This window comes from Haplochromis burtoni, unplaced genomic scaffold (assembly GCF_018398535.1).
Source record: "Haplochromis burtoni strain Fernald_Lab_line unplaced genomic scaffold, NCSU_Asbu1 Contig_270, whole genome shotgun sequence".
Classification (NCBI taxonomy): Eukaryota; Metazoa; Chordata; class Actinopteri; order Cichliformes; family Cichlidae; genus Haplochromis; species Haplochromis burtoni.
The window spans coordinates 205,530-225,226 of NW_024582631.1; the positions used below are offsets into that span (position 1 = coordinate 205,530).

Below are 19,697 nucleotides of genomic sequence, written 5' to 3' on the forward strand. Positions count from 1 at the left end.
GTACAGCCTGGCAGGTCATCCCTCTGAGAACCAGCTGCACTTCAGTCTCAGACCTGCAGAGGACACTGGGTAAATGAGTTCATATCTAGTGTCAGAATTAGATATGACAACAGAATAAAGCATTATGCATATGTCAACGTGACTGCATTTGCTTTTAACTCAGAGCACAAGAGCACCTAACTACTACATGTATTTTTGTAGGATAAAGAAAAAAAGTTAATTTCATGTCAGATTTCTGTTCATTAATAAGTTGCATTAAATATATCATTTTTGAATTTATTTTGGCAAGATGAAAGTGTAAGAAGAATCCCAGCTGTACTTCTTCCTTCACCCTGTTTGCAGATTAACAGTCCACATGTTGGCTGCTCGAACTCTGATTCGCTCCCTCGAGATGGAAGCAAGAGACGACAAAGGAGAGCGTGATGAGGAAATGAAGAAGAAGGTGGAGGAGTTGAGTATCCAGTCAGGAGTGAGCAGTGCCTTTACTGCCTTTATTGCTGTTAGTAAAAGCAGTGGTGAGGCGATACAAGGACCCCTGATAAGCATAGATAGTCGAGCAAACCGTGAGTATTCACATTTATATTTTCTGTATTCTGAAACACTGAATGTTGTTTTGCTTGTCCTTTCAAGCCCTACTTTATTAACACAACATGAGCTCAGAAGGATGTACTGTGAAACATGATTATTAGCACCATATTTTGACCTCTGAGTTGGAGTTTTCATTGCCAGGAAGGTAGATTTCTTTTTACCTTGTTCATTCACAGTGGTAACTTATGCCGAACACTTAATTGGTCTTGAGCAAGTTATATTGAGAGTTTCAGTTCAAAATCACTCTTTAAAATATGCAAAATGTAGGCCTCTACTTACGAGATGAGTTTTACACATGTAGTCTGCAGAGCTGTATCTTACTAACACAGCTGAAGGAAGGTATGCATGAAGTCACAGCAGCACAAAATGTGCAGTGCATGCACATGGCCCCAGTAGTGCTCGCTGGAAGCAACAATAAGGTTGCCAAAGTCTTGTGAGAGCTCATTTGTTTTACCCATCACGAGATGTTTCTTGTGTGACACATTGGTAATGAGACACCTTTCCAGAGGCCATCAGTTGGGACTGAAGCAACTGATATTAATTTGCACCAAGTGTCAGAACTGCTTTTTAATTACTGATAGATATTCTTCTTTCCATGCCCTTTTGCTCTTCCCTTTCTTCATGCGTTTTTCCCCTGTGTCATTTCTCATTTTTACACATAATTTATGGACACGTTTGGCTTGATTTCTTAGTATTTTTGGATTGGATGAGTTGTTAATGATTTTTGGTTAGAGCTTCATGTCAGTAGCATCTTTAAAAATACATTAACTTGGAAAATTGGTGACATGTTTAATACTTATTTTAGCCACTGTGTGTATGTGAGAGAAAAAGACTCTTCACCACCACCTGGTGGTTGCAGGAAATTATGAGCAATTATTTTGTGGAAAAGTAAAATAGAATCAAAGGCTTTACACTGCTGCGTCTCCATTTCAGACCCATTAGTTACATTTGTAAGTGTGAAAATATGACGATATACTATAGAAAGTTCAAATGGTTATTTTCGGTGACTTAGTGGAAAACGGATAAAACATCTGAGGTACTGCAGACATCAAATAAGGATATACTGAAATGAATACGTTTCATGATTTGGATAATGCAAAAAATGATATTCAGGGATTTTTTTTTACATTTTGAAACATATTATTTTGTATTTTGCATCTTTTTCCCGATTTTAACTCTCTTTTACAAAATTGTTATGGCTTTATGATTGAATTAAGTTTTTTTTTTTTTTTTTTTTTTTTTTGCTACAGCTTGTCTGTAAATACACTTCAAAGACACTGTTTTTTAAATCATGATTATAACTTTGTCTTGTGTCAAACAGTTTTATTCCTTCGCCAATACAGTTTTTCAGATTCCTGTGAGATCAGTAAAGGTAAGTAGTTTTACTGGAGCATGTGCAAACATAAACTGAAAAATAGTGTATAAGACAAAACCGAGTTCGTGCCACCTTTATTCTTCAGCGGAGCCTGAACTCCCTTAGAAGCTTTCTTGTAATTTCTTTATTTATTTAAAATTCAGGAATAGTTCTCCGCCTGGCTTGACTAACCAACAAGCAAATAGCATTCCTGGGAAAATGGTCGGGTACTAGGATTTATTTCTACAAGCATTCTGGAAAACTATTGCTTAATGCCACAAAGTCCGTCTTCTTTAAAGCCAGTTTTTCAATTAGTCATTTTTTTAACCAATAAATTGGCACTTTTGAAGTTCCTCCACGGGTATAGCGGTTAAAACATATTCTCGGCGAGAAAGTGGTTGCTTGTTTAATTCCAGACAGACATAAATTCTACATTTGGGTTTCATCAGGAAGGACATTTGCAGAATAAGCCCTTAAGGAAAGGTAGTAGCTGGAATAAGATTTTAGTTAGCACTGTTTTTGGATTGTGTGTTTCTTTGAGTTTCTGTCTTAGTTTTTGCTATTTTCCATAGATTTTATTAATGACAGGTAGTATTTTGTTACTTCCCTGTCTTCTCTGCATTTAGTCTAACTTTAAAAAAAAAAATTGATCATCTTTAAGTTTCAACACTTTCTTGTCACTTGTCAGTAATTTTGATCATTTTTATGAATTATGGGATAGTATTACTACCTTTCATTTAATTGATTGTAGTCCAATGTTTCCTCCAATATACCAGCTTCTGTCTTCCATACGGAAGGCAGTATAGTATGGAATTCCCTGTTTATCCAGCCTCATAAACCCCACCCTTGAGATTTTGTTGCTTTTTTTTTATTCTAAAACCTGACCTTTTAAAACCTACTGAGAATATTTTGACCAGTTATTGAATTTAACCAAAATTCTGATACTAAGTAAAATTGAAAATAATAATAAATTTGATATATTTTCCAACCATAAAATGGAAGAAATTGTGCTACTCTTTGAACTAGATAAATACAAGTTTTTATTTATTTATAGACTGTGACTCAGAGGGGATTGTGCAGGGACTGTCTACAAAGTGCAAGGTTGAAAAGAGAAAGATATTTTAATCTAACTAACACAATAGGTGTTTTTTTTTTAAATAACTTCCTGCTCTTCTGTAGGTTATATCACAAACTTTAGTTCAGGTGTTTTGTAAAAAGACCTGAGATTGCATCCTTTAGCCGTGTCATATTCACTTTCTGTATTCATTCTCTCAGTTTGCCTTTGTATGACATTAATGTGTAAATGTATCAGTTCCAGTAAACTAAAATCTATGATTTGTCTGTATGTAGGTACAAATACAGGATCCTGTGGTCTGATAACTGCCCAGAAGGACCCAGGTAAAAAAAAAAAAAAACATCCGCTCCTGCATCTCTGATGGCATGAAGGTGGATTCAGTTGCATCAGAAAACAAAAAATACTATAAAGGCCCAGAATTGTTGAAACACTAAAGAAGTTAGAAAAGTAGGGAAAAAAGTGGAAGAAGTATTGACTTAGACCCTACCTCTTTCATAATTCATTCATAATGTACCATCTGTAAGTTTGGATGTTTTGATTCTGTTTGTCTGTCAGTTCCTCTGAAGAGCATTGAGGTGGAGCTGGAGGTGAGGGACCATGTGGCTACAGTGGTCTCCACTCTGAACTATGAGAACAAGGAGGACAAACCATTAGAGGCTGTTTTTGTCTTCCCTCTGCCTGGAGATGCTGCTGTCTGCCATTTCAGTGCTCAGATTGGACAGACACAGATTGTAGCTGAGGTGAAGGAGAAACAGAAGGTGAGCTGGACAGTAAATATAACCTGATTATAAGTGAGCTTCAAAATAAACACAGTGAATGTCACTGACATGTGTCACCTGTGCTTCAGGCTCGTGAATTGTATGATGATGCTCTGAGCTCCGGTCAGCAGGTCTGCCTATTGGCAGAGAGTGATGAGAGTCCAGATATATTCTCTCTGAGTGTGGGCAGTCTGCCTCCAGGAGAGAGCGCCTCCATCAGGTTGGAGTACGTCACTGAGCTGGCTGTGCAGGCTGATGATGGTCTGAGGTTCTGTCTGCCTGCTGTGCTCAACCCTCGATACCAACCTCAGGGTAGGACAACTGTAGCTTTTCTTTTGATCCTGCTTGCCTTTTGTGTTGTTCTCTGTCAAGATAACCTTTGTTGCCACTGATTTTCAGTCCACCTCTTGTGTAAATTCGTATGCCTCGAACCCTTTTTCCCTTTTATAAGAATGGCTTCTTGATAGCCACCCTCCTTTTGAGAGCGTTTCTGATGAAGCTTCAATGAACAGTAAATGGATCAACTAAAGACCCAGATCCATCCCTCGGGTCCTGTTAGCTGGATCTTTTTCCTATTTCTTAAGGACATGACTTTCAAATCATTATGTGCTGTAGATAGTTTGTTAGGCCTGGCACTTCTTCACCTGTCTAGTTTCCACAATGTTTTAAGGACACACTGCACAGCTTACCCAGATATGTCAAGTTTTTATCTAATAGCACTATAGCACTTTGGCAATCATCTTATTGTTGCCAAAATATTATTTTATAAATGTCAAAGTGTTATTTTTTTACTTTTTCATGGTTTCAGCTAAAGAAATGGGAACAACTGATGTGTACTTGCAACAGGCTGCCTAAAGATACAGTTTAAAATTGTGTCCACTTTGCTAAGTTGTCTATTATGTGTAGACACAACACTGGTTCCTCCCTTGAGTTGGGTGCCCATGAAAAAGGCACCTAACATAATATGTACACAAGCTTTTATTACTGCACCTGCGTGTCAGGCTACATTTCACTGTGTGTTATACTTGTATAACTATGCATGTGACAAATAAAGAACCTTGAACCTTGAACCTTCTCATACCTGGGTTTACGTCCCCCTTATGTAAATGTGTATATGAGGGAGATTTACAGAGAACATTAAAAGTCAACATCCAAATATATGGCCCTGCAGATGATACTTAGCTTTATCTATTGTTGAAGCCAGATGGCAAACAACAATTGAACTAAATTATGCTGAAAAACTAGTTCATGCATTTATTACTGCAGCGAGAGTACTGACTGGGCCTAGAAAAAGAGAACATATTTATCCCATACTGGCTTCTCCTAATTGGTTCACTGTCAAATCCAGAATCAAATTTATAATTCTTTTACTCTCATGTGACTTTTGTTTCACTGTGATTTGGTACTATACAAATAAAACTGAAGTGAAATGTATTAAAATCAAATAACAATAGAAAGAAAACCAGAACATGAGGTTCAATTAATTTTTCTGTGAACCTTGAAGTTGATACTGTAACAAAAGATTTACTTCTAATCAGTCTGATGCTGTGTACAGGAAGTGCAGGTGCAGGTTTCCAGGTGACTTCTGTTCCAGCCTCTCTGGTGCCCTACAGTCTGTCTTTTTCTGCCCGAGTGTCCTCTCCTCGTCCAATCTCTAAAGTAGAGTCCAACTGTTCCCTGGACCCTCTGCAGTACCTCAACACTGATCAAACCCAGGCCACGGTAGGTAGAGTGCTGATGTGTCTGCTGTGTGTGGTTGTTACTTGTTACTGAGGAATAAATATGAATGTGTTTGTGGTGTGCAGGTCAAGCTGGCTGCAGGACACAAGTTTGACAGAGATGTTGAACTGCTGATTTATTACAAAGACGCCCACCAGCCCACTGCTGTGGTGGAGGCAGGACAGGCCTCTGCTGAGCCGGGTGAGTTGTTGGTTTGCACATTTTTATTTGCAAACTAACAACTGATGATTAAAAACGTGTCCTCTTCCTTCCGGTGGGAGATAACAGTGTTTAAATATATTGTAAAATATAAAGTTTACATTCTTTTCCCCTTTTCATGCGTTTCAGGCTCTCTGATGGGTGATCCAATGGTGATGGTGAGTCTGTACCCTGAGTTCCCCCAGTCTGTGATGTCTTCAACGGCTTCATGTGGAGAGTTTGTGTTCTTAATGGATCGATCTGGAAGTATGGGATTTAGGATCAAAAGAAGGAGTCTTCAGACTTGCATCCACAGTGCAAAGGTAGTCATAATGTGTGACTCATGAAGTCTTTAATCTCTAGTGTCCCTCTCACAGTGGCTTTCTCCATCTTTTTCGTCTTCTCTGAAGGACACTCTGCTGCTCCTGTTGAAGAGTTTACCAATGGGCTGCTATTTCAACATTTACAGTTTTGGGTCCAGATATGAACACATCTTCCCGTGAGTAACTCCTTCACCCAACAGAAGTCTTCTTGTTTTTGCTAAGAAATACACGTGCTTGTGTATTGGTGTTTGTGTAATGACAGTAAGAGTGTGGAGTACAGCCGGCAGACCATGGAGGAGGCTCTGAAGAAAGTAAAGAAGATGAAGGCTGATCTTGGAGAAACAGAGATCCTTGAGCCCCTCAAACATATTTACAGCCAGCCCTGCATTCTCAATCAGCCTAGACAGGTAACACACACACACACGCACACACATGACTTAGGAGCTCACCCCAATGTTAATTACAACTAATAGTTGCATAAAGGTACTCTTGGAACATATATTTACCTAAAAATCTAAAGAGATAAGCTATGGTGACTTACTTCCTTTCCCTGTATTGGGACTGTACAACTTCACATGACTGTTTTACCTTACCAACAAATACAGAAACAGCTGGATGGGTGTTTTTGTTCTTATTGCACTATTTTCACATTTGGCTGAATAAGGTACACAAATTTAGTGTAGTGGCCCAACAAACTGGAGAGTATAAGGACATCTGCATAGAGCCGCACATTTACTTTCTGATAAGAAAATATATGTCACACCATCCTAAATGGATCTCCATTGTTACACAAGCAGTATGTAATTTGGATTGACACACAATTTGCAGTAATATTACCATGTAATTCTAGATACTGTTTTTAAAAGCTTGTCAGGACCATAATTGTTCAGGTAACTGGTCTTCATACTAACTGTGCATTGTTTGTTACTGCTAAACCATTTGTGTTTCTAAAACAAAGAACCAAAAATGGCTCTAAACACAAACTGTTTTACTGTTTTACATCTGTTATGGTGAAACTTCTTTCTAGCTGTTTGTCTTAACTCGCGGATGGGTGAAGAACGACAAAGAAGTGATAGATCTGGTGAAGAAGAATTCAAGTTCTCACAGGTGAAAACACAAAACATAACTACAAAATTGTGCAAAAGTCTTGATCCATCCCTCTTTTCTTAGTATTTTGCTTTTAAGGAGGCAGATTTTCTTTTCTTTTTTTTTCTTTTTTTTTTTTTGTTGCCATATTTAAGGTGGTCTTGGGGAATAGTCTTTCTAAAGGTCTTTACTTTGAACATGGTTGTGTGGCTGTTTTTGTTTAAGCCACATGACATTGACTTATGAGTCATTCAAGCATAAAAAGGCACTTGACTTAATATTTTATAAAATGTAACAAAATGAGGGACGGCTTAAGACTTTTGCGTGGTACCAGATATCTGCAGAATTCCCAGAATGTGCTAAAAGTTGTCTCTGTATCTAATGGAAACTGCTGTATTGCAGGTGTTTCTCTTTCGGGACAGGAGAAAACACCAGCTATAATTTCATTAATAAGATGTCCAAGGAAGGAGGAGGTCACGCTCAGTTCATCACTGCGACTGACAAGATACAACCAAAAGTAAGACATTAAACACAATCAGAAGTCAAATTAAACAAAACCACCGCAAATACTTATTTAATCAGAGAGTGTGATTCCAGTCATAAAAAAAAAACAGCTCCTAACTCTTTGTTTTGAATTATTATTCAGGTGATGCAATCACTGCAATTTGCTCTGCAGCCATCTGTGATTGACATCTCAGTCACATGGGATTTACCAAAGGAAGTGTCTGTCACTGTCCTCACTCCACCAATCACATCCATTCTCCAGGGTCAGAGGTCACTGATTTATGCCCAGCTCACTGGACAGGTAGGAGCAGCATCTTCTCACAGTGAAAGATGTCTGTTGTGTTTTGAAATCTGATTAACAGTGATGTTCATGTGAAGATGTAGTTGGTTTCTAACACTGTAATTCTGTGTCAGAGCTCAGAGGCAGCAGAGGGCTGTGTGACGCTGAAGTACAGCCTGGCAGGTCATCCCTCTGAGAACCAGCTGCACTTCAGTCTCAGACCTGCAGAGGACGCTGGGTAAATGAGCTGTTAGTCTGGTGGTACAATTAGTAGTATTAGCTTATACATTTGGTCAGGAGCAGTTATAAATTTTTTATTAGAGTAGAAATAAGTTCAGATTCAAAACTAATGATTCAATAGATTTGTGCATTCAATTTTAGCATGCACAGATTATACTAAGATTTGTTTGTATGCATTGTTTGTGGATGGAGCTAGCTGTGAGTATGTCATTGTTGTCATGTTATTAAACATTATTAGGATGAAAGTGTAAGAAGAATCCCAGCTGTACTTCTTCCTTCGCCCTGTTTGCAGATTAACAGTCCACATGTTGGCTGCTCGAACTCTGATTCGCTCCCTCGAGATGGAGGCAAGAGACGACAAAGGAGAGCGTGATGAGGAAATGAAGAAGAAGGTGGAGGAGTTGAGTATCCAGTCAGGAGTGAGCAGTGCCTTTACTGCCTTTATTGCTGTTAGTAAAAGCAGTGGTGAGGCGATACAAGGACCCCTGATACCACCACCCGGTGAGTGTTAGCACTGATATTTGATTTATTCTGAAATAGTGAATGTTCAAAGTTCTGCTGAGGTTTTTTTCTTTCAAGTCCTACTTTGTGAGCACAGGGCTGTACTAAGAAGTGTCATTAATGGCTCAGCAAAATATGTTGACATTTGAGTTTTCAGTGTCATGAAGATGGCTCGCTTTTTATCTGATTACATCACCATGGTAACTTGTGCTTAACACCTGCCCTGTCTAGAGCGAGTTACATCGTCTTAAAGCACAGAATTTTGCCTGATTCTTTCACAACCCCGAAGTTGGGACGCTCTTTAAATTGTAAATAAACACAGAAAGCAATTATATACAATTTAGAAAACATATCAAATCTTAATAAGAAAGAGGTAACTAAAAAAAGTAATAATAATGAAGTATTTTAGAATTTGATATCAGCTACACATCACAAAAAATTGAGACAGGGGCAACAAAACGCTGCAAAAATACATTTAAAAAGAAACGGCTGCAGGAATATTTTGCAACGACTTAGGTTAACTAGCAACAGGCCACTAACATTTATGTTCAGCACATCTAGTCTAATGTCCTATATAAATAAAATTGCCATTATCATTAGTGTCTAGAAATTGCTAGAAGACAAAGAATTTTTATTAAATTATTTGTATCATTTTTTTCGTTTTTGTTATATTTTAGTGGTATTATTGCTTTTGTTGCCCTTTTGCATCTTTCTCCCTTTATTCTGACTTTATTTTATCTCGTTCTGTCCTCTTCTGGTGTTTGCGCTTCTGTTTGAAGCACTTTTTTAAAATGATGATGATGATGATGATAAAGATGATGATTGTTTTGTGTGACACAGCTTTAAAACAGTGTAATTTGGTGGATTCCTGTGAGAGTCAGCCAAGCATCAGTAAGGGTAAGTACTGTTACTTTCTGACACACACACACACACACACAACACACACCACGACACACACACACACACACACACAGACACACACACAAACACACACACACAAACACACACACACACACACAAACAACACAAACACACAATTTCACTCGATAGATTTTATTTTATTTTTTACCTTTTCTGAGAAGTTCCACAAATTTCCAGCTACACCCACATTGTAAGAGTCTCAAATGATAAAGGCAAACATTCTGTGTACATGTTCAGTTTCTTAAAGCAGAAAGCAGGATTGATGGTCCTGCAAATGTGTCTATTCCTGTACATATTAGTGTTTGAGAGGGCGAGGGGTTTCTCTCCAGACGCCTTCTCACACTGTCCACCAATATCTTGACGGCACATTGCTGGAAGAAAATGATGTAATCTTGTACTGAATACTGATTGGTTGATAAGTGGGCTGGAATAAAGATGGGAGAGACAGTTGAGTTTGCTGGAAACAGGAGAACTGTGAAAAAACTAATTTTAAAGTTAAAAAATTACGGCTGGCTGATGGACAAAAACAGAACAAGCAAGAGTGGCACACAGACTGGTTGTACCGCACACTTTGTGCATTGCCTCAATTTGGAAACAGAGCTTACTGCAGGCAGATGGGCAGTCCCTGATGTGGAGCAGACAGTGCATACGTTACCTCTGCTGGACATAAATCCCACTTAACATATAACTGATCCTTAGCCAAGCTCCATCAATGTAATGTTAAGGATGTAAAGTAACAGAAATTTTATGGTTTTTATCTCTGCAGGGACCTCTGTAACGGAGAAACTGAGATCAGGTAAAGGATTTACTCTTCCGAGATATTGAATCTCTGTGTAGGCACACACACAGACAGACAGACAGACAAGTGCATTAGGTCTCCAACTTAATGAAGAAAAAAGAGATGTCCTTGTTTGTGGCCCAGCAGATTTGAACATAATGAAAGTGGAAACAAAGTAATGGACACTTTATGCCACATTTGCCAATGTTAAATGTTTGGTTCACTCTTGTTTTTAATCACTTTCCAAGCTGAGTTCTGTGTATCCGGGTCTGAATTGGAATTTGTTATTCATGCCTTTTATTTAATTAAGGTTATTATAATTGTTCACTTCTCCTAAGTTCCTCTCTGGAACATCAGCAGATCGTTCAGGATGCCGCTGTGAGGCTTCTTACTAAGTATTCACACTCTATTGCATCCACTGCATCAACTTCAGACTGCACTTTAAGATTCTGGTTTTGACTTTTAGAGCTTTTTAGAGCTCTGCATTGAAAAGCACCAGCATAAATCAATGAAATTTCCCAAAAGATGGAAAATAAACCAAAAGCTAACCCAAACAAACCACACATATGCATACTGGGAATAGGAGAGGTCTAATTTTAACATCAACCCCCATCAACCCAACAAGTGTGCGTCCTCTGAGGATCCGTCTCTCACATCCTGCCCACTCATCACGCTTACATTCTTGTCATTAAAGCTACCCTACCTTCCAAAAAAGAAAAAAGAAAATTATTGTTATTACCAAAATTATTCACACATGTAAATTTCCAAAAGGTTATTTTAGACTTTTTTCTTTTGACTGAACTAAAAGTGAATCACACATTTTTCACATAGAAGTAAAAATACATCTTCATGGTTTGCCTGAAATTTTTCCCCATCAACAGCCTTCGGCTGCATTAACTGCTCACCTCAGAGGAAGGGTAAGTCAACAAGTGACACGTTTACTTTTTTTTTTCTCTTATTTTTGCTAGTACACATGTCAAAAACTCTATGAAATACAAGACACATACATGTGTCTGTCTGTAACAATAACCTACAGTATGTGCACTTATTTTGTGCTTTTTAATGTTTTCTTGAACTGTTCTTTTTCTGGAGTTGCATGATTTTGTACAGAATACATCTTTAGTGTCTTAAAAACTAAGACATGGGTCCACAGGTTTTTAATCTAATCCACGCAGGGTCAAAATTATGCATGCGGGTCCATATTTATACACATCTGCCACTAATATTTAATGTGCATGTTGCACCTTGACTACACACTCTTTGTAGCCATCAACAAGCTTCTGGCATATTTCTGCTGCTCTTCTTGGCCAGGCCCAAAATTACCATGATATGCATATATGTAACTTTCTTATCACAGCCAAAGAGTCTGAGCTGTCAGTCAAAGACCCTTTGCTGCAGCTGATTTCCCTGCTGGAAGCCTCTGGATGCTGGTTATTGAAGCCAGCTTTGGCCTCTGTGCTGGGGAAGACCAGCAAGGAGGTGGCAAACCTGAAACCTGCATCGGTGGGTAATCATCACGTATTCAGTCATAGATGTTTAAGCAGCAGTGCATTAGTAGTATTACACAGCAGCAAAAGTCTGGCAGACAAAAATAATGTATTTATTTTTTTAATTTTTACTCCTTTACTCCAGCTAATCATATCTAAGTGTAAGGGCAATAGCCTGCAATCTCAACATATGCACTGCTTTTAATTTGTGGAGTTAGGCCAGCAGTGAAGTGTGGGCCACCATTCTGGCTCTGATCTGGCTTCATGGTTTCAAGATGGATGCAAAGGACGAGTGGGAGCTTCTGGCTATGAAGGCTGCCTCGTGGCTCCGTGCTCAGAATGGTAATAAGACTAATAAATATTGAACTGCTGTTTTCTTTTTTGTGTTTTTGTTTTACAGTGTGTTCTGTTTGTGCTTAATCACTTTATTTTCAGCGACGTGTGTGACAGAGTGTGTGGAGGCCGGTAATGCGCTGCTGGGTTGCAGAGTAACGAAAGATGCTTTGGGGCTCTGAAGTTGCTCCTCCTTCAGAATTCAACTTTATGTATTGCATATTATCAGTGTTCACTAGAACCACAGACGGTAACATTTCAATGAGCAGCAGGGGGTGACTCCTCTGGTTGCAGAAAGAAGTCTTTGTATGCCTACGGGTAAACATCTTTGTTGTTTGCGGTATAAGTTTACACGTTCATAGAGGGGTTTGTCTTTCTGAATGCGGCATGATGTTCATTCACTAAATTCTGTTCCTGATTAGAATCAAAAAGGAGAAAATCACCTTGTGATGTGCCGTGTTTCTGCCAGTGGTGGAAACACTCAGCTCGATGCTTCACAACAGAACAACTAATCCCTAATGTAATGGTTGCTACAGTTTATGCATACAAACCAAAACATTCTGCACAATTGTTTTTTTATTTTATTTTCTCCAATTGTCCCTGAGAGGCATGTGAATGAGTGATCAGCTATATCTCATCTATTCAGTTCAGTTTTATTTCTATAGCGCCAAATCACAACAGCAGTCATCTCAAAGCACTTTACATTGTGGGGTAAACGCCCTACAATAATACAGAGAAAACAGTCTTTGAGACGCTTTGTGCTTTCTGTGATGCCTGCGATGCTTAGCTGAACCAATTATCAGTTCATGCACTTAAATATAAGGGCAACACTAATTGTTAGAGCATGTTAGCTTTTCCTGTGTTGATATAGTAATAAAGATAAATGTCTGATCTCTAATTGATGGCTTCTCTGGATGTGTTGATGTCTGTTGTATTTATCTTATCTTTCATTATTCTGTGGTTGTTCATCAGTGTGCGCATGTGAATTTGTAACTGAGTTTACTGTGCATTTGATAAAGCTCCTCAACCTAAATGTAGTCTTTTTTTCTCTCATTGATAAACCTGTATGCCAATCAAGGAACCACATCTGCATTTTAGCGACGCTAGAACAGTTTGTACTTCTAAGTCATACAGTCAGTGATAGGATCTGGGAAAATCTGTCCACTAAGGCCTAAGAGGTGAGATTAACGGGATGCCAAACTCAGTTGAGCTATAAGCCAGAGTTTTCTGTTCATAAAAGTGGATCTCTGGCTGGTACCTTATGCTCAACATGTGTTAAGAGTTATGGTTCAAAGTCTGGAAGTGCCATATTTTCACAGATTTTTTTTTTCTTTTTTTTAAATTGACAGCATGTTTTAAGTGCTGTGTGGATTCACAGCTGGTGGAAGCTATTTTGCATATGCAGGTTGTTAAGGCATACCTGACTACTATTACACTTTTAATCACCATTTTATCATCATCATCATGATCAATCAATCACATCTCTGACTGCAGTAGGCGGCGCTCACAGGGATCGTTTTGTGTAGCACAAGATTTTTATATAGGCGCAAACCAAGGCTGAAGCAGAAAAGCTTAACAGAGCTAGTTGATAAGCACTGTCGTGACACCTGTTATCTACAGGTGGGATTTTAGGTTTTGTTAAGCCAGCTACCACAAACAAAGCCTGGATGGTGCAACATATTTATAAATTTCCCCAATAGTATATCCTCAGGGTTAAATCACAACTCTTGCTCAGTGTTCTCTGGGATGGGCTCCAGCATCCTCACAAGAAAACCGATGGGCGGATATAGCCAATTAAATACATCTACAACATCTTTAATACGCAAATATTGTTTTCTATTTTTATTTTTCCTACTATAGAGGCTTGTTTTTTCTGATGTCTGTTCTTTGTCCTAATATGTGTGGCTGGGAAGGGACTGTATGTTATCCCCCTGTCATTTATAATGAGTATTATCCACATTACTCCAGTCACTGAACTGAGATGATACTCCATGTTGTTTTACATTGTCATCTATACAACCTGGTTTTACCTGAAAAGCTTAACATTTTAATGACTTAAACCCTATTTTAAATGTGTCTTTGAAAACTGTGCCTGCTTCTTTAGTTATTATACTGAATACTGAATATAATGTACAAAGATATAATACTACAATACAAATAATACTTGTATTCTGGTTCTTAATTTGAATACCATGAAGACAAAAGAGCAGGAGCTTATCTTCTTCTTACACATCTTGTTTCTGTCCCACTTCACTCTTCCTCTCTTTGCATGTAACCTAATTTATGGCTGTATGACCTTTAGGATTAACATGCTCTTTTAATGCACTAGACCTTTGTGCTGCTTGTGATGACAGGTGCTCCTGTCTCCTATTTACAGGACTCAAACCCAGGCATTAATCTGGTATTACACATTACAAGGTCTTGAAGAGATCACTTTCAGTGACAAGATGATATTATCTGGCTTTGCCCAGAAACCCCCCAAAATCTGACATGGAATAGTTTCTGCATATCCTCAAGCAAGTGTATTGTGAGCTGTAGTAGAAAAAGATTTGTCCAAGTGAAAAGAATAAGAAAATTATAGAGCGAATATGATTGGGTTAGCTTTGTTTTGTAAAAAAAAAAAAATACATTTTAAAAATATGAGGCTTTCAAATGAAAGTGTTCCTATGCTGTCATTTCCCAAATTGCTGTAAATGTATTCATTCATTCTCAGCCATTTGCTTAACATGTTTCAATGGATTAAAATAAAATATAAATGCACCATATTGGATGGGCTATGGAAAAATGTGTGTTGCTGGAGGCTGATGGGGTAAACCAGAGGTAAAGAACCCGCTGCACCAAAAATCTATTGTGATTGTTTTGATTGCAAGAGGATCATCACAGTTTCCTCTAGTTTCTTGCACAAATTGTCCCAAAATAGTAGCTCAGTGGTCATACAGCTTCAGAAAGTGTGACGGTTTCAAAAACAAGTTATACCTCAGCCCTGCAGCCAACATGTTTAACAAGGTGCAACTCTTACTTTGAAGGCCAAAGATCTCAACTTCAGTTTGTGTTGCTCCTTTTACATTTGCACTACAGCTTGGAGAGCAGCTGGCCAGTGTTTGCAGACGAGTTTTCCACTTTAATTTAAACTACTCGCCCCAATATGCTAGCGGTAAATAAGCAATCACAAAGGGCGGTGGTTAGTCACAGGTCTCTGGACCTGTGTGACTGGGGCTTTAGCAATCATTTTCTGTTTTTGTTATAAAGGACGTATTAATTTAAATCAAGTGGTTACATTGAGCAAGAGCTTTCAGCTTCCACTTGCAACCTGTGAAGTAAGCTGTAAAAGCTTTGGCCACTGTTGTAGTATTATTGCACTATTGCCTGCTGTCAGGTAATACTAATTTTTACTTCTAACAAGTGGCTGATGGTCATTGACTGTGTGACTGTAATCTTATTCACTTGTTCCATGATTGTCACATGTTCAAACTGGCACTGACAGGCAAGTTAAAGTCACGTGGTTGGCGGTCACATGTCTCAGAGAGACAAAGACAGAGAGAGTGTCAGCAGCATATATATGTCTGACTATATAATTGGACAAGAAGCTCCTGGCATGTGCCATAAGCTCACCCTGACAAGACTCAGACATTTTGCTTGTTAGCAAAGCTCACAAAGACAGATTTAGGCCTTTGGGGGTGGGGGGACTTGTTACTGTGGCAGACAGCATGCAACACTGATACCCGCTGTCATATACCAACAGCAGCCAAAGCTCTTCCATCTTCCATCACAGAACATTTTCCCTCATGCATGTATGTAATGGCAGTAAAGTGAACCATGCAGTAACGCCATGTTCCATGTTAAACTTAAGAGAGCTGAAATTAGTTTGTTTATATTTCCCACCATTTTTTTTTTTTTTTTAAAAAGGAACAAACAGCATCACTGCAACTACTTTCTGTTTGCATAATGCGCACAGTGTTGGTTACAGTGGGCCATAACAGCTAATCTTATCACAACCTTTGGCAGACCTCCAGCCAACACTTTCTAAACTGGTTTCCAAGGCAACCCCAACGAGCAGGACCAATTAGAACTGACAAAGGATCCGCAAGCATTAAACTGCCTGGAGATTAAAGGGAGAGACGGCAAACTCAACAAATGATAGGTGGGGTATGTCTTTATGATGTGTGTGGTGGGTAATAGGGGAGCACAGTGACTTCAGAAGCACCTGTAGGCTCACTTGTGTCTGCTTCAGTCTTTCCATTGGGGGGAGCTGTGGGGGTGAATTTAATTAAACCAATTTCAATCCTTCCTTCTCCCTATTTGGTTTCTTTCTCTGTAGGACTGCTGGGTGTTCATGTGTCAGTAGGGCTGCAGGCAGGAAACCAGATCAATAAGAAATACTTTAGAGAGATCAGTGTGTGGTTATTTTTATTTTTTTTTGCTTTTTTGTTTAGGGCCATCAGTCGAACACTGTGGCCTCTGAGCTGCACATCAATCACAAACCATGCTGTTTGTGCAGGGAGGTTTGTGTGTGTTTGAGATTGATTTGACAGCCTTTGTACTTCAGCAGGGGATCAACTTTACTGAATAACTGACACCCATGATCGCCTGGTGTTGGTAGGTTGTTGGATTTCTGTGTCTATTGGGGTTCAAATGTGTGTCACACTTCTAAATCGATGACCTTTCCTTTAAACCCTTTTAGTGCGCGCCTGTGTAAGAGTTTTATTCACGGAAACAGTAACCATGTGTTCGAAATCGAAAGTAAGTGTTTAATGTAAAAATGTCAGCTCAGTGCACTCACAGACCGTGTGAGAATCATTGACATCAGCCCGACACTCCCTGGTTTGTGATGTCCCTTTAAAATAAATTGAAATCTTATCTTAGCATTTTTTTCTATTGCCACATTGGTTTGTAAAACCAAAGTAAGGGATGGATGTGACTGACCACAAGCACAATGTGTCCACTAGTCAATCATGTTGTCACAGTCTGGCGGAGGACTGTATGTATTGTTTAGAGCGGACCCAAAACGCAGACACGAAGGAACTTGGACCAAAACTTGACTATCAACAAAAAGCGAGCCATTTAATATGGCTGATAAGAAAGTACAAAAACAAAAGGCAGATGCACACAAGAAAGATCCTAACTAGAACTAAACTGGGAAAACAAATTGCTAAACACAAAAGGTAAAGAACAAAACCTTGAACATTGCAAAAAAAACCCTAAACATGGAAAATCCTGGAAACAATTCATATCCTTTTCCAACAACTATTTCTTTGATCCTGTGGTCCATCCTTTCTGCCTTTGCCAAAACAAACATTTGCCTTAATTTTATTTTCAGCTCGAGTTTCTCTTCCGCTTTTTTGTTTATTTATATATTTTTGTACCTTTTCTTAATAAGATTGGAGGAGATTGGGTGTAGTCCTCTCCATGGTAACGCTGTTTCCCATTCTTACACTCACTGTCGCTGTCTCTCATCACATAATTCTGCCCTACCCTGTGCTTTATCGCTGCGCCCTCTCCCTATATGCGCTCTCCCCTTACCCTCCCCTTCTCTCTCTCTCTCGCTCCTTGTCTCCCTTTCTCTCTCACATATGCACACACACATACACTCAACCTCTCCTCTGGTCCACTGGTCTCCTGCTAATGCTGCACCGTCCACTGACTGCGAGATGTTCAGTCCAGCTTGTAAAGGCTCTGCAGGGGAGCCGAGGTAAGGCTTTCACCCTCGTCTCTTCTGGAGCTGAGATGTTACTGCTGCTGTTGTTGGCTGCTGACAACTGCTAACTGAGAGCCAAATGCCTGATGGGAAGAGCATTAGTGTGTGCGTGTTTGTGTGTGTGCTGATTTGTGTGAGAACTCACCAGCTGGAGTAACGGGCTTTTTGTTTGTTTTTAGGTTAGGTCTGGCACTTGTGATCTGCATACACGCACACAGCAAAGGGAAGTGATCGTACTTCCTTTTATATTCATTTATTTGTGGTCTTTTTTATGTCTTCTTAAACTTAGGAGTATGTTGTTGTCTGCATGCATGCAGGGAGTCTGCTGAGAAAGAGCCTTTGGAAATCTGATGGCACGCAGATATTCTTCCCTCCAATGCAGCAACAGTGCTGCAATGTCTTTTTATGGTGGTGCACTCTCTGGCGGTTTATGACACCATGTTGTGTTTATGTGTGTGTGTGTGTGTGCGCATGTTTGGGGGATGGTGAGTGGGGTATGAAGTTCTGCATATGTGAGTGGGTGGACAAGAACAGTGCTTCTTAATATTTTCATAAATTCATCTCACTAACATTCATGCCACAGGAGGAAATCCAAGGCAAGCGATAGACGCTCAGTCATTCAAACACTCTTTTATGAGTAGAAGAAGAGGAAAATAGGAGCACCTGAATCATTTCTGAGATGTTACTTTCTGACCTGTGTGTCAGCCAACAGGCACGAGTCTTAATGTACTCATGAATTTTCCAACAATGTGCTGGTGGGAACTCATTTGTGCTCATGTGTGTATACATCAAGGTGTATGTGTCCGAGTGTAATATGGAAATGTGATCCCTGCTGAATGCAGTGCTAAAGGAGAAATGCAATAATAATATTAAAACCATTACTCTTTGTCCCTAAGAAGCACTGCTTGTTTATAACATTAGGCTCTCAACACCTTTCAAGACATCTCACAAGCATTGTGCTGTAATAGTAAGGAAGGAGTAGATATGCAAGCATCATCTAATGAAGAAATGTGACGCATTTCTGTTGTTCCTGCAGGATACTTTGTGAGGTGCAAGATGTTATGTGCCTTTTGCGTGCTGCTCAGATGGAAGGGGTGGGGGGTCCTCTGGTGAGATGCTCTGTCCTGCTAGATTTCACTATCACCATGATGGCACTCTGGGAATTAAAAAAAAAAAAAAAAGTTATGGTAGTTAAAGGTGTCAGATGTGGACTTACAGTAGATGAGGGTTTTTTTCCATGGTGTTTTGCTGCTGAAGGGTATGTCTTTAAAAAAAAATAATTTTTTTTTTTTAAATTTCACATCCCTGAGTGAAAGCAGAGACACCAGTGCCCAACACACAAAAGCTCCTTGGTTCGAGAAGGCACAAATCCCTGCTATGGTTTTGTCGGGAAAGGCGTCTGGTGTTAAAAAAAAAAAAAAAAAAAATGTGTGGATCCATCTGCTGTGGGGACCCCTTGTGAATAAGGGAACAGCTGAAAGACGCTTTGGCAGCAGTGACACCGTCACAGTGTTGCTTTGGCCAAACAGTAATCCAAACCTTATTTTAATAAAAAAAAAAAAAAAAAAAACACAGAAGAGAAAAGCAGCAAATATTTTATTTCTTCACGTTTTTGTTTATTTAATGATTACAGTTCTACTTCTGTGTACACTTTAATCTGTACTCATTTAGTGTACTACCTTCTGATTCAAGTTGAGTGGCCAAGATTCATACCCCCAGCTCCTCTGACTGGATAAACAGTTAAGACGATGGATGGATGGCCCAAATCTTCATACAGTAACTGTAGATTTGGGCCATGAAGAATTATAGGACCACTGGGTAATGCATTTTTGTCATGTGCCTTCAGCTGAACCCCCC

At 39.2% G+C, this 19,697-nt stretch overlaps 2 protein-coding genes across 4 annotated transcripts in view; both read left to right on the top strand.

Moving 5' to 3' along the window:
• Window positions 1-6: 6 nt before the first annotated feature.
• On the top strand, window positions 7-13,177 carry LOC102302778 (von Willebrand factor A domain-containing protein 5A). Its single transcript, XM_042227602.1, has 22 exons — window positions 7-69; window positions 343-563; window positions 1,910-1,960; window positions 3,293-3,340; window positions 3,573-3,775; window positions 3,865-4,087; window positions 5,331-5,497; window positions 5,581-5,695; window positions 5,843-6,015; window positions 6,103-6,191; window positions 6,278-6,422; window positions 7,043-7,122; window positions 7,504-7,618; window positions 7,748-7,906; window positions 8,020-8,123; window positions 8,418-8,626; window positions 9,467-9,523; window positions 10,314-10,343; window positions 11,207-11,242; window positions 11,683-11,828; window positions 12,031-12,154; window positions 12,248-13,177. Exons 2-22 carry the CDS (start codon window positions 356-358, stop codon window positions 12,325-12,327), a joined length of 2,562 nt encoding a protein of 853 aa, XP_042083536.1. The 5' UTR covers window positions 7-69; window positions 343-355; the 3' UTR covers window positions 12,328-13,177.
• A 4,526-nt stretch (window positions 13,178-17,703) lies between these two features.
• Window positions 17,704-19,697, top strand: part of rap1gap2a (RAP1 GTPase activating protein 2a) — a 96,975-nt gene continuing 94,981 nt past the window's right edge. For 2 of the 3 annotated variants that reach the window (XM_042227597.1, XM_014339167.2), the window contains exon 1: window positions 17,704-17,834. Coding sequence is in view for 2 of the 3 variants with exons in the window: in XM_014339167.2 (XP_014194653.1) it covers window positions 17,716-17,834 (119 nt within the window). In the remaining variant the exon portion in view is untranslated. The remainder of the gene's footprint in view (window positions 17,835-19,697) is intronic. The other variant, XM_014339169.2, reaches the window with a different exon arrangement.